At 41.6% G+C, this 15,777-nt stretch overlaps 1 protein-coding gene across 1 annotated transcript in view; it reads right to left on the minus strand.

The window, feature by feature from the left end:
• Positions 1 to 15,777, minus strand: part of Unc13c (unc-13 homolog C) — a 413,338-nt gene that overhangs the window by 32,427 nt on the left and 365,134 nt on the right. Inside the window, exon 29 of the mRNA XM_052714363.1 lies at positions 7,255 to 7,402. Within this exon, the coding sequence (XP_052570323.1) occupies positions 7,255 to 7,402 (148 nt within the window). The remainder of the gene's footprint in view (positions 1 to 7,254; positions 7,403 to 15,777) is intronic.

Below are 15,777 nucleotides of genomic sequence, written 5' to 3' on the forward strand. Positions count from 1 at the left end.
GTCCCCAGAGACTTCAAAAACCTACCACTCTGAATTAATTACACCTCGGCAAGCAATCGATTAAGCCAGAATTTACTTTGCGGAGCAAAGTGTGTTCATTGTATTTCTTTCTGAAATGAAAATTATGATTCACAAAGAAAATGCCTGAACATTGTGGGATAATTTGAAGATGCATAAAATCGTAAAGAGGTCGAAAATAATCTATCATAATTTATCACGTAATTGACATTTATTTTAGAATTTTTGGAAATGAATTTACACATAATCTTTATGATTTTAATAACGCTTGCCATGCATTTGCTGAAGGACTCCAATCTCAAATCTTCCTTTATCTTTGCTCCTCTAGTACCACCAATGAAGCCCTCCTCATTTTCCACTTAGATTCTCTGCAAGAGTCTCTAACATATCTGCCTGCATATGGCATTTTCTACTTTCCCACTAGAGTTGTGCTCATATTGTCAACGACATCCATTTCTCTTTGGCGCAGTGACTATTTCAAAAGGGCTCCTGGCACCAATGTGGAGTGTGACACCAGGATTCAAAGATCTCTGTCTGACTTTACAGAGTTTTTCCGAGGTTTGATTGAGGGGGAAAAAAAAAAAAACTACTCGAAGATACTCACAAACTACAGTCAAATGCAAGTGAGGGTGATAATAATTTGATGTCATCCCTAATGCCAGATGTTTTTGTTTGCTCTGAAAAAAGTACAGGGTTCATTTACATAATTTATTTAGATCAACCTTCCATTTGAGAGGCAGAGAAAATTGGAAGTCAAGAAGTCAGGAGTTCCCATGCCAGTCAAACAATTGGGGGATGAGATCTGCCTTGCACTCGGGAAGAGGGGGAGTGAAAAATAAATCAAAGAAACAGAATTAATGTGGGCAGGTAGTGTTACAAAAAATCAGTCTCTCAGGTATTTGTGATGAAACACAGACTCAAGAAGCAGTGGAACTCCACTCTGATGAGGCAGGAGGATGGGTGTGGTGGTGAGCCAGTGTATCAGGAAGGCTAATGTCCTCGCTTGTCTGCAGCATACTGCTCGTTCCACGCTGCTGGAGTTCTCAAACGTTAAAATAGTTCACTGAAGCTTCCAAGATGTTTCAACCTGATTTTAAATCCCCACACCAGATGAAATGCTGGGCAGTGGTGGTAGGGGCCTGCCTGAGAGAAAATGGGACCTGGAGTCATGATGTCCTGCCCACAGCAAAACCATGCCTGTGTGAAGCTCTTGGTTTACCCTGGATAACTCAGTTGTCAAAATCCAGTGGTGTCTCTTTCTCTAACGAGAGTCACTCTGAAGCCTGACCTGCCAAGGTGTTAATCTTTGATGACTCAAATGAGAATTGTCACCAATTAAAAAATAGCAAAATCATAAAAATCCATCTTCATATTAATTGAAAAGAGACAAAAACTCAAATTAAAGAGCCATCTTAGCATGGCTTAGAAGGTAACTGTTGGTGATCATGGTCTGGATGGGGCCAGTGAAAGATGCCCTGTTCTGGAAAGCTTGGCTATGGAATCTCAAAGGTTGGAGTTCTTAGGAGAAGGTCACACTGAGAGGCCTGAGGTCTGAGAGCACCGCAGCCCCAGGACTACACCTGGACAGGTATGAAGACTCTAGGTCTGATTTGATCTTCCTCCTCTGAGAGGCTGCTCACAGCCTGAACCTCACAGGCAAACACACAGGCACATCCATAGGGTAGCACACAGAGCCTGGCCTCATGGAAAGACGGGAGGGGACCAAGAGGGGCAAAGGAAACCACCTTGCACAGTGGTGGACTGAGCTCTCAAAAAGGTCTGAAATAAGAGCACAAGTTCATCTCCTACTACAGCCTGAACTAGACCAGTAGCAAACCATTTTTTCCTAGTTGCTTTTGAGTTTTATGTGACAGATTGGATAATACACGGTTTTACGAGTTTGATAAAAATCAATAATCTAATTTTATCTAACTTTGTCTACCTCTCCAGTGGCACTCATTATCTCCTCTCTTGTATGATAAGTAATAAATAGAATCAGTCATAAAATTCCAAGCTTTTGCCCCTCTAGACACTGCCCTCCCCCCATCTCTCTCTGTCTCTCTCAGCCTTCCACAGTTTTCTAGCATAAGACCATGTACAACAGCCTTCAATGAAGATTGTGATCAGATAAACTCAAACAGGAGGGCTGCTATATAGCTTATAACTGCATAAATTCACATATTAGGACCCCATTACATCACATAATTTAAAATATTTATGCTTAAAGAACCCTCATTTGTCCTAAGATTTGGGGATTTATAGCTGGCCAAGTATTATAGCTGGCCAAGATTGTATCAAGTATTTAGATTTCAAGAATGAATGAACAGAATTCTCTAGCAACTATGATATGATGCCCTGCATGGGAATGTCAAGAAAAGAATACCTGTGTGGAGAGGATAGTGTGAAAAGGGTAGGGTAGGAAGGGGGAAGAACAAGCAATCTCCCCCATAAGAACAAATGCCAGAAGGAGGAAATCAGGCTACATACAAAAGGGTTTCCTAACAACAGGGAGCCTTTCCTTACATTCAGCTTGGGTGCCCATGGTGTGAATGTTTCCGGTATTTAAAAGTGTCCTGGTTCCTGAGCATGCCCAGTAGACTGAATGAGAGTGGGATGGTTAGCTTTTGTCAGCTTGACACAAACCTAGATGGATTTGGGAAGAGGTAATCTTAACTGAGAAAATGTTTCCCTAAGATTGGTCTGTGGTGAAGTTAATGATTGATGTGGGAGGGCCCTGCTCACTATGGGTGGTACCACCGCTGGGCCGGTGGTCTTGGGATATAGGAGAAAGCAGACTGAGCAAGCCATGAGGAGCCAAAGCAATAAGCAATGTTCCTCCATAGTCTTTGCCTCCAGGTTTCTGTCTGGAGTTCTTGCTTTGCCTTCCTCCAATGATGGGCTATGGTGTGAAAGTATAAGCCAAACAAACCCTTTTCCCTACAAGCTGCTTTTGGTCATGGTGTTTACCATGTAGAAACCTTAATAGAGGACTCTGGAAAACAAATGGCAAAGTTAACAAGTTTGGAAGAGTTAGTTACTGGGAGGAAAGCAAAATTATTAGAGTTTGTTTACTGAGCAAGAAGGAGATTTTAATGATATTAAAATGCGCACCAGTGCTGGTGAGATGGCTCAGAGGGTAAAGGCACTTGCCACCAAGGCCAACAGCCTAAGTTGTCCCCAGGACCCACATGGTAGAAGAAGAGAACCAAGTCCCCCAAGCTGTCCATATGATGGGGACAGATGCACCCTCCCCCAACTTAGGTGTAATAAAATGTTGTTTAAAATGCACAATAGGGCAGAAGATAAAGTAGTGACAGTTATTTGATGTGAGGTGGAAGGTTGTGGGACACCCTAACACAGCCATGAGTAGTGGTAGTGAAGGGCATCTTCTCTGCTATGAACTACACAGCTCAGAACTTGACCACATTTCTGAATCCATGTGCGACTCTGTATCTTCATCTGGAAGGTATGAGGTGACATTAGTTCTGCAGGATTTGAGGAAGAACATCACAGTTGCTTGCTAGGTGATAACAGTTATGTGCCCAGTCTCCCTCTAACCTTACCTAGTATGCCATTGCTACTCTTGGAAAGGTGTCATCCTGCTGAGAGCCTGTCCCAGCATACTTCCTATTAAAGCTGTCTGTGTTTAGCTCTTCATCCCCTTGGGTTTTGTGAAGGGAATGTCATTGTATTGTGACATTCAAGAAGACAAGCTTCACACATTCTCCTCACTTCTCTGCTTGTGCCTCTAGAGAAAGGTTGAGCCACTTAAGTGGTCTGGGGACAGGGCATGATAGATCTATTGGAAAGAGTCAGATCTCTGGTTATTTCTGAAAGGGCTTATCAGCTAAAGACAAGAAACTACTTTAAAAACCATCATGAAGGTACAAATGGTTGTGCACATTAGTGGTACTTCCTCACACACTGAAGACATTCCCAGCTTCTCCCAGAGCTGACCATCAGATGAAGATTCACTGTGGCCCTTAAGACTCAAAGCTCATTTCTGTGTTTAAATGCTAGTTATTTTTGTTCTGTGAATAAAATATTTTTTAATGTTAAGTTCTTCCTATATCTCTGGTAAGAAACAAAACAACAAAACCCAAAAATCCATTTCACAATGAACCACATCTAATGATGGCTTTTTTTTTTTGCCCTGGGCACATCTTTTGTATCTTGAGGAAAACAACTAAAGATAATTAATGATTCCTCTAGGTAACATGATTCCAGAAGACTGTATTTGAGAGGCTTCCAACTTTTACTGCTAATAATAAGAATATGCTTAGGTAACTAATTTGTTTCTTAAACTTGCCATATTTGATGTCATATATTGTCACAAATAAAACAATTTACACTAGATTATAACAATGATGTAACTATAATGATCAAACTCTATGCAACCATAGTGCAATATAATGATTATATGGCAGTCAACTCATAGGATCCAAGATGTGAGTCTAAAGCTATCTACTTTCTGTTTCAAATTAAAATACACCAGACTCCACTTCTGCTGAATACAAATTAGTAAAATGTTGGAAATTATCTATGTTTTCAGACATTTTAATAAGCAGAAACTCAAAGATTTTACTCAAAAGAGACAAAAAAGATTCTTTGAATAAAAGCACTTCCGCTCATAGATTTTAGTTCACATTGTCATTAACTGGAAGAGATTATTTTCCTTTATGAGATAACTGTAATTTAGACATAAAATGTTCCCTTTCTGAGAGAAGCTTTTGTGATCCACGTTCTTCGTGCCATAATAAAAATCTCAGATAAGGAAACAGAATGCGACTCAGGGTGGTTCAGCAATGAATCATCCCATGCCTCCTTCCAGACTGTGTTACCCATCGAATAAACCCCACTTAATATGTTCAAGACTTATACATTTTTTACTGTCTGTGACACCATGAAATATTCAAAGAGCTCCTGGTTTAATGAAATAGCTGTTAGGAAAAGCACTTTCTTCTTGACGAATATTGTAATCAAGATGCAAAAAATGCATTTTGGGCCAGCTTCTAAAACTGTAAGCCATACATCCCGAGGAGAAGGAGTGACAGAAAAAACATTTTTTTTCCCAAGCCAACTAACTACCCAACTCAAACCACCAAGTCAACTCCTGGATGAAGAAAGTATCAAAATTGATACAAAGATCAAAATGATTTCTACTAATTCCACTCCAAACCTGATGCAGTATTTATGCGTTTTAACTCCGTAGAGGCTCTTTGCCTTAACACAAGGCTCTTTAAATTATGCCTAGAGAGCCAAATTAAAAGAATTACTGTCAACGTGGTCATTGTGTGGGGATTTTAAAACTTCAAGTGCAAATGTGTGCTTGCTTGTCAGATCCTGCGTTCAAAACACCTCCTTTGTTTCCTCACAACCCAACTGACTTATCTTTCTCCTTTTCCCACTAACCAGGCCTTCCAGCATCCATGCTGTGGCCCCATAGTCTCATGTGTTTTAATACTTTGTCCTCAGCTAAAGGAGGACTCAGGGTGGGTTCTAAATGGTAAAAGTGAGTCACTGGAGGCTTCTCTGAGGGTCGATAGCCCTGATCTGCTTTCTGTCTGCTCTGTGCTGCCTAACCAGGAATGGAGCATGACTAGCTGCCTCACGCTCCTGCTGCACCATCTTCCCATCATCATGGGTTATACACTTTCAAATTGTGAATGACTGCTCTTCCCCGCTTAAGTGACTTGTCAGGTATTTGATCCCAGCAAGAAAACTGCGAGTACAGGGACATACTTTTGATGTCATTTTTGTGTGTTCTATGTATAGTAAGATGACTACAGCATCCAAGAGCTCTGACTAGTAGATGCTGGGAACACAGCCCCTGTTCTCTGATGGACAACCAAAGCTTTCCAGACACTGCCTACTTTCTGGGACAGTCTCCTCTGCATGCAAAACCACTGTGCTAGATCAACTGACACATGACATCACAGTCCCTGCAGGATGCTGCTCACTTTATGGACTGGGTGGAAGTGATGCTCAGTAAATGCTTGTCCTATGAATACAGAGTAAAATGGTGCCCAGGCATTGCAGTTCACTGTTGGCATAGTAAATGCTCACCAACTGAGCTCAATTTCACATAAGACCTTAGGAATCCTTCTATATCTGTTTTGGATTTAGGATTTATTTTCTAGCATTTGGTTGAGGTAGAAAGTGAAGAAAACGTTGTTCTAATAGTTCCATTTGAACTCTGGCTCATAAAATTCTAATGAGACATAAAGAAAAAAATCAGTATTTTTCTTTTCTTGCTTTTTCCTTTTTTGCTACCAATGATACTTGAAATGTGTTCCATATAGAGAACAGAGGAGAAGAAGAAGAGGGTAAAATAGGAGAGAAAGGGCAAGAAAAAAAAGAACAAAGGGAAAAATGAGCAAGATAAACCAATTTATGGAAAAGTTAATTCAAATCATCTTTTTAAAGGACGCATGTCTTCCAACTTGAACATAACCCAAAGAAATTACTAAATTAAAAGTAATTGACTTTTTCCTTCCATATAATATTACAGTTTATCTAACCGAGACAGAGAATATAGGAGAGAAAATGATGAGAAATAAATTACAGAAAGGAAAAGAAAAAGGTTGAATTTTGTTAATTGCTTCCAAGTTAAGGTGTCACAAGATGGAAGACACCACCAGTGGGACAGATCTCTATAGTATGATGTAGTTGTCAGTTTCCATCAAGGGGGCAAGTGTGCAGGACTCAAGTACAGAATCTAGATATGGACTCGAAAAACGGGATCTGGCGTCCCCCTTTTTAAGCAAATTACCTTGAGTTTGAGTTCTCCTGTGAACAGAACCCAAGCCAAACATTCAAGAGTGGGAAGGAGTCTACTTGGAGTCACACACTACCACTGCACATGGTACCCGGGAAGGCTTCCCGTGAAACACTCGGTGAGGGAGGGAGGAGGTGGGAGAAGGAGACAGGAAACTAGAATGGAAAATGCTATCAGCCACCCACCTCTGAGGGGAACTTGAGCCTTGTTCTCATAGAACCCTAGGGGTGAATATAGAGACTAAACATCACAGTTGGGAAAATATCTCCTTTCACTAAGCCATCAACTTCCTGTTCTTTCCATTTGTAAAGCATGCTGAAAGCTATGGTATTCTCTGCTAACGCAAACTCTCTATTTTTAACCGTGCTTCATGTTCTGAATGTTATTTCAGGTAACTGTGAAGTTGAGTTTTAATTTGGTGAGCAGTGTACCCTGCTCTCGGGTCAAGAGCTACTTACTCTGTGAGCTTTGTGTCTCTATGAACTTCTTGATCAAAGCATCAGTAGTTTGTGTGTAGAGGCTAAGAGCATATCTCAGGGAATGAAGGTCTGGGCTTTTCTCCAGAAAATTCTTCTTCAGGCCATTTCCTCCAGCATGGAAATATTGCTAAAAAGGAGAAAAGGAAAGTTATATGAGCAAAGGACTTAGGAGGAAACACTGGGGGAAGGAATTTATTACTCTAATAGTGGAGCTTAAAACAATTCCATTAGCTAAATTGTCAGGTAAGTACATAGAAAGAGTGTACCATTTGTCCGATGCTAAGTTATCATCAGCTAACTTAGGTTCAAGACAGATCTATAGAGGCCTAAGCTGTTTTCTTTTCATTTGAAATGTCAGTTATATAAATGGAATCTTGAAGGTACAGTGGTTAGAATCCTTGCTTCAGTGAGCATGATCAACTTGATTATTCATTTCTGTTTCCAAAGAATAATGAAAGTTGCCAACACTTCATAAAGAAGGCAGACCCTGTTACATATTTTACAGATACTTCTTTCAAATTCTAGACCAGGCATCTACTACCCTACCCTATTCATTCTTTAATAATGCTACTGTGCAGGTATGGGCCAACCTGATGTAGCACAGGGCTCCCTGGAAACTTACAACATTTAATTTATTTTTCTATGCTCTTGCCACCCTGAAAATCAAAATGTCTCAGTTTTTACACACACTAAAGTAGATATGTACTCATTGACCATCACTGTTGACATTGAGGGATGTTAGCATTCTTCATATTGTGCTGTGGTATGCGCAGGCATCTTTCTAAAAGTTGGAATGCCTAGAAGTAGGTGATAGAACTATAGACATTATCTATTGGTACAAGATATTTATCATATTCCATTAAGTTGAGATGAATAAGTCTCCTCTACTCCCTTCAAGTACTGACAATGCTAGATTTGGAACCTAAGCCCTCTTTGATGACTATGGTCCCCTGGTATCTGTAATTGTCAACATTTTCAGTATCTATAATGTTCTCCAATGTTAACAGAATATTTGAGGATGGGTTCTTAACCACTAAGATATATTTCTAGCCCCTGTTGTATACTATGATCCTATAAAATGTTGAAACACTTTGTACATGTATAGTATTTGTTGAAGACTAGAGCCTAAAATTAATTTGAATATTGATGGGTGAAAACTATGTGATAGTTTCTTCCAAAAACATGACAGGACATTTGAGGATAAAAAACTATTAAGTGGAAATACCAGGGGATGAAAGTTCAGCTTGGTTTTGCCTCTCTATCACCTTGGGGAAGAGCGCTCTGGGGGTCTATTTCTATGATGGAACAGAGGGCCATTTGAAGAGATGGCTGGAGCCAAGAACAAGAGGGAACTCTGGAGAGGCAGACACTCTCTAGTCAGTGTTTCTCACGTGATCTCCAGTCTGCTCAAATCTGTGTACAAATTCTAGAAGACTATAATAAAAGGAAGGGTCACCAAAGATAATAAAATGATATTTTACCATGTCTCAGGAAAATTGGGTAAAAAAAAAAAAAGAAGATTTGTTGGACATTCTGTCTGTAATACCCATCAGGTCATATTCCCTTTACATTGTCTTTGATCTATTCTTAAATATATGATTATAGAAAATGATTAATACTGTGAATACTTTTTTTGCATATGTAAGTGCAAACTAATTACTTCTCTCTGAATACAGGTGATCACCGTTCTGTACCCAAACCTTTTTGACTTATTAGTTTAGCTTTCCTCCTGCGTCTATGCATTTCATTCTTGGGATCTTACCAGGAAGGAATTGCAACATTGTACTGGTTTGTACACTAGATAATGAGTTAAAAGACATTTTGGACATGTTTTTTATAACGGTACCATTATGTTGTCTTCCAGAAACTACACTGTTAAGTAGTCACATGGGTGACTGCTTTTATGAGCTCAACCACAGCTCCTAGTGTATTACTTGTGAAGCAAGGGCCATGGGCAGCAGGTCTGGACAGCCTCAGTGGTACAATATGTATTCTTGCCTATTTTTTCCTCCCTCTCTTAGGAAAAGTTCACAAAATCTCTACCATAAACTAGACTTTATGTTATGTTCCAAGAATATAACACAACATGGGTACTATGTTTTCTCTGAAACAGTTTATTAATTTAATGAGGAAATATAACCAGAGTGTAAAACAAGCCACCAACAGTATGTTATAGTTGTAAAAATTGTTTGAGTAGACTTGAAGACCCATTAAGAGACATCCTTTTCCTTCTGGTCAAAATAATGGACCCTACTTCTGGGTGGATACAATGGCTTGTCTCCCCACTTAAGAGTCAATCAAGTTGTGCTGGTCTATGGGACCATGCCATAGGAAGGCTAATTTTCTCTAAGTTATCTTGATGGGGTAGGAGGAATAATTATCTCTTTACTGAGAGAAGCATTTTTCTTTCCTAGAATCCTTGCTGTCTATAAAGTTGATAGAGAGTTGCCATTAGGTTTTGCTGGAGCTGTCTTTCTGAATCCTAATCCAGAAATTCTTAACTTTCCTTTTTCTTACCTTCTGTAGCTCTCTTTTGGATGCTGTCCAGAGCTTAAGTACACTTTCTCTGGTAGTTTGGACTTTTCTTACTCTTTCTCTAAAGTCCCCCTCCCCACTGTGTGGCTGCCTGTCTGCCTTGTGGCTGACCTTTATGCCAAGTTAACTCAAATGACAAAGCTTTGTGTCTTCCTTTTCTTTACCTTCATCTCTAAAATTGTCTTGGAGCTTCAAAAAAAAGTTATTTGATAATATACCCAACAGAGGAGAGCAAATGACTCTACTGTGGAGGGGGTCAGTAAAAGCTTCCGAGGAAATTCTGAAGGAATGATCTATCTGTTCCTTAGGACTGCTAGTTTTTATGTTTGAGACCAAGTCTCACATAGTTCAGGGTGTGCTTGAACTCAACATGTGGCTGAGGGTGACCTTGAACTTCTTATCCTCCTGCCTCCACCTCCAGAGTGCTTCGATTACAAGTGTGCTACACCACCCTCAGTTTATGCTTTGCTGGAGGTAGAACCCAGGACCTCCTCTGTGCTGGGTAAGCACTCTACCAACTGAACCACATCCCCAGCCCAGTAGTGCTATTTTTTTTTAACTTCGGCAGCCACTAAATAATCCATGAGCTAGACAGTGGACAATCATACTACATCTCCACCAGGAACTCTGGGAGTTTCACATTGTCTACAAGAACTGGGAGACCTGATGGTTCTTACACTATACTTCCCCTCTTACATTATAAATAATGTCTGCCATTTTCCCCTATTCTCATTTCTAAATCATACTCCTTAGAATAAACACATTGCCTTGAGGCAGAGGAAGTCCTAGAAAAGCAAAGAGAGACCACAGGCTCAGAGTTATCGATATAGTCAAGGGCTTGGGACTTGGTAAAGACATCTATTTAACCCTCTGTTAATAGTCCTGGTTCCCATAAACCATCGATGTTGCAGACCTGAGGATGCAAATGTCCCAAGGAATGGGATTTTGGAAACCTGGGAAAGACCAACATGACCATACTTGACATGATTGAGAGATTTTTAAAGGCCTAGAAATGTCCATGGAGGAAGGGAATAAGAATTAAAGTATGAAGATATCAGCTATGTGTTTATCCTTGAACCCTTTATAATAAGTCTATGGGAAGACATGCTTTTCTGATAAGGCATTATTTTGTAGAACTAGAGGGGTTGGGAGTGCTAATCAAGAAAAAAAAAATAGAAATAAGCTCGAGGCTTGTTCCTAAGGATAGCCAGGGTCTCCCTGGGGTTTTCAGTGATGCTCAACTGACTTCTTCCCTTTGGCCAGAGTCTTGTTAGGAATTCTATTAAGGGCCAGGCAGGCAGGGCATTTAGAGAGCAGGTTGATTGGGGCAAAAATGATGGCTTTGTTTTCAGAGAGCACTTTGTAGCAGGGGATGCTGCCAGACTGGAGTCTTGGATAGATGGTGATGCTGTCAGGGAGAACACTTGAGGTGCAGGGATAGAAACAGCCAGAGAGACGGACGACATAGCCACCGGCTTCAGAGCCAGCGAAGGAAGTGCCTTCTGTGCTTCCGGGAGTACAGACTCCTGAGACACACTCTTACACAAGCCTTCCACTCCTGGATGGAGCTGGGTGGCAGCACCAAGGGAAGGAAATCAAGAGGAAGAGGCCATGGTTATAGCGTGGACCTTGACACTCAAGAGGTTTCGCATAGTCTGGACCCTTTGCCAAGCCCCCCGAAGGAACGGGAGATTGGGGTGTGCGTTTGGCTGAGGCTCGAAGAACATCCCTGAGAGAGTGAAAGCCTTAAGTCTTAAACAAATGCCAGCGTCCACAGCTCAGCACAGTTCAGTTCTCCTTTCATTATAGTGAATTCCCTGCCAGAAGGAAATTGCACGCTACAGGGGAATTGCGTGCTGGAGGAAAATTCGAAAATACGAGGTTTTGAAGCTTTCTGGAGGTTTCCCCCATGCATGTAGAAGTAGATTCTCTTCTGTTGATTACAAACAAAAGACAGAGGGTCGGTTGCCTCCTCCTGTCTGACCAGCCACATGACCAAAGATCCCCCCTCCTCCCTAACTTGGCCGCTTAATATCCTCTATTTACACTGGAACAAATTGGGAAAGATGATTAAAAGAAGTCAAGGCAAGTTATTTCTTTCTCATTAAACAACAGCAGCAAAAATTCGAATTCTCTGTTGGGACACTGTGGGAAAGTTGGCTGTTTACAAGAGCTATGGATGCCAGCTAGGTTCCAGCTTCCTGTGCCTCGCCCTGTGTTGGCTGATGCTCTGCCATGTACTTTTGATGACACAGGATGAAAGCACACCTGTCAAGTATGTCCTTAAAGTTGAGACAAAGCTCAAGGTTATCAGATGGATGGCAATGGTGGCAGCAAAGTCGTGATACTCTGGAATGATAAGTCTGTATTTACTAAATGAAATGGCAGAAAGATCATGGCTAGACCTCTATTCATAAACCTCTGGGTTAGCCTAGGATACTTCTCCCTCTTGTCTCCAGGCTCATTGTAAGTCAAAGTGCCTCTCCCTTTATCATGTCACTCACATTGGTCTTTCCCATTTTGCCCCTGTACAACCCTCTTCACGATGGCCCTAATCTATGACTAGCTGTAACCGATCTCTGACTTGATCTTGAACTACACAATCTATTTTGTACATTTCTATAGTATGCTATGCTGAAATGATACTTTCAGGAAGTCATGTTTTCAGGTCATCAATGAGTCCTCTTTTATAAATATACCAAGAACACAAAATGACTTGACTTTCGACCCAGACATTTAATGTCAAACAATCCCACTTTACACTGCTTTGATATGCCAGCTCCCAGTAAAGTCCAGCCCAGGCCTCCAAGTGATCTACTCTGGACCCCAGACTCCTGCCTTATGCCTTCCTATGGCAATTCCTTTCTTCCTGTATATGTTTATGCTGTGAGTTTCCCCGACATAACACGACCAGTCAACCCTCTGACCTCCCATACAGCCTTCCAGATCGCGGCAGCTCTCCCAAAACTTCTGGCCTCTCCTGGTTGAGATTCTTTCTTATAAATCTTGACTGTTAGCTTTCTCTTTCAAAGAAGATTTTATTTTACTTTTGAGTGAGTGTGTTTGTCTATGTATACATGAAGGGGCACTGGAACCCTTCAAAATGGAGTTATAGATGTTTAGAAGCAACCAATGTGGTTGTTGGGATCCAAACACAAAGCCTCTTGAAGAGAGAGGTGCTTCTAACCACAGAGCCATTTCCTCAGGTCCCCTCACCACTTTTTGCCTTGCTCTTCAATTGGTAATTGAACCACCTGCCCCACCTCTTACACCCACCCACATTTGGTTTTCAATAAACCTCTCTCATCTTTGACATTCCCTCAGGGAAGGAACAGCAGTGCTTCCCAAAGGGGCATTTCTGGGGGGCAGTTAACGAACCCCACTGGTTTGTGCTCTTACAGGGAGAATGTGCTGTGATGACTAGGAAATCAGAAGGCCAGTGGCCTGGACCCTAGACCCTGAACCACTCCCTGGGAGAAGAATCAGACTTGAGAGGAGCTTCACTGGGAAGATGGAAGGCACCAACCAAGAGGGAAGGATGGGAACACTGGAGAGCGTGTGGGACCCTGGCTTTCATGATTACAAAAGTGAACTTTCACTAGGAGCCACTCCTCAGGAGACACGAGTTAACGTTTATGAAGAGTATATGCCATGAGCCCTTTAGTGAGCAATGGCCTAGTCTCTTCCTGAACCTCCAAGCAGCAGTGGGTGGGTGGGACCGTTACATGTGAGTCACCCACTATCCTGATAGGCTACTTGCCAGTGACCGAGTTTCCTTCATGACTCCAAGAATTTTATTTGTATGCACCTCCACAGTCATCCTCCGACAAAGTCTTTCATCTCAGACTACTTAAAACTGCGGCTTCACTAACGCCAGGCGGGCCTCTCTATCGCATCTGACCAGAAGTTGGGAAGAGTGGCGTGGAAACACCACATGCTTTATCTTAAACATAGCTGGAGATCCCCTACCCCACCCCCGTTTTCAGAAACTGCAGAAAGCAAAGCACTCCAGGCCTGGCTGTGTTTTGTGGGAAGAAAATCATACTGCTAAATGTAAAATCAGGAAAAATATTGTCTGGACGCTTAGCAAACCATTTTCATAATCCTGATAAAAATCCTGTGACCCCTTCTGACTCTTCACTGTTGATCACTCACAGTCTGTTTTTCCTGATGTACTGGAACATGCAAATGTGTGTGTGTGTGTTTTTAAACAAGTCTGCAAGGAGAGTTCCCCTTTTAGTTCCATGTACTATTTTGGTTGCAAATCCTCCTCATCACAGTTTTTACTTTAAACTGTAACATACATTTGGCAAACTCACACAGACAATACACTACGCAGACTTAGACATGAGCTCTGCCTCCCTTTAATCCGAGTGGTCTTTTAAAGACACCACTTGATAGTCTGAGGATATTTTCTACCCATCTTGATTCCTCTTGTATGCATCAGATCAGAACTGCTGATCTCACTGTCTTTTAGAGTTTCCCTTTTCCCGACAAATTGAAGTGGAGATTCTTGACTTTAGTGTTTAAACCTGGGCAACCTAGTCTTAATCTAGTGTCCCTTTTTTTGCTTTGTGACACTTGGCCAACTGTGGTCTCTCCTTCATGCAGACTGCCCGAGGGTTTCAGGCTGGTGACACAGCCTCTATCACCACTCACACCTTTTCTCTCAGACCCGAGACATTACTCCTCTCAGTTTGCTCTCTCCTCAGTTCCTAAATCCTCCAGCATCCCTCCTGTGAGAGCATTATCATAGACATCTAGAGAGAACTCATTCACCGTCCTTTCTGCGTCTCCCTGGACTTTGACCAAGCACTGTTTCTTGATTATTGATATGTTTGTTCCTAATTCAAAGACCCTTGGCCTCCACTTACTTCTTCATATTCACCATCCTTTCTATGTACAGTGAGCTCTCAGGTAGCGACTTTTGAATTGCAATGCTGCAGACAAGGTAGGTTATTTTATTCTTCCCATAAGAATTCTAAATAATGCACGGACTATGTAAAGTCTGAAAACTGTGCAATGATAAAAAGAAGATGCTGAGAAGTTATTACTGAAATTGGATAACACAGAAGAGTAATGGATGGAACTTCAGAGGTGTACAATGTCATTCAAAACCCATCCTTAGCTATCTTGTTAGATCTTGAATACAAATAATGGTGTTACCTAGGACAGGGGAAAAAGGGAATAGAGATTTGTTCAGTCTACATGCAGGGCATTTATGAGAATCAGATGAGGCAAAGCACACACATGAAAAAGATTTGGCAAATGCCAACACCAGTTGGGTCTGTCTTCTACAAACTCCACAGTACTATCTTCAACATTCTTTCCCCATCCTCATCTTATTGGACTTAATTGACCTAAGGAAGGATGAAGGGTCATCCCTGTTACAGCCTTTCCGAGTCAGCCCAGTGGCACCTGCTGCTTTGTTTAAGAACATCTTTCTCCTGAGGCTCAGTTGTGTTGTAGAGTTCTCTGACTGGGCTCTACACAATCATGGAAGCATTAGTCCTTGGAGTTACAGCTTGGGAAAAATGATGGAATTCAGGTAAAAACTTAGGCAGATAGGTAGATTACTGGGTCAGGAGAATCTCCTAGCAGGCACAGTGGTCCTAACAGGGTGATTTCCTAGAGAAAGAATTGGCATCATAGAAATTAGGGATGAGGGGAAGTGGGAGCCACAGGCTCTAGAGCACCAGAGTCAGACTCCAGTTCTGGAGAGCGATGATGATTTGGAAACAGCTAACAGGGTCATGGGCAACAGGTAGGAGTTTTTTTTCCCAAAGAACCCACAAGTGCCATGTGGCTAAGCCTGAATTCAAGATTTACACTGATCACAGATGCTAGGATATTTGAGGCATGGAGATGTAGATAGAAGGGATTCATCTGAGGCCTGAGGTTGTCTTACAGTTTGGGGGAGAATTCAGTCTACAGGTAGTGGGCATGTGGTCCCAGCCAGAATAATTA

This window comes from Peromyscus californicus, unplaced genomic scaffold, assembly GCF_007827085.1.
Source record: "Peromyscus californicus insignis strain IS unplaced genomic scaffold, ASM782708v3 Scaffold_11__1_contigs__length_118956290, whole genome shotgun sequence".
Classification (NCBI taxonomy): Eukaryota; Metazoa; Chordata; class Mammalia; order Rodentia; family Cricetidae; genus Peromyscus; species Peromyscus californicus.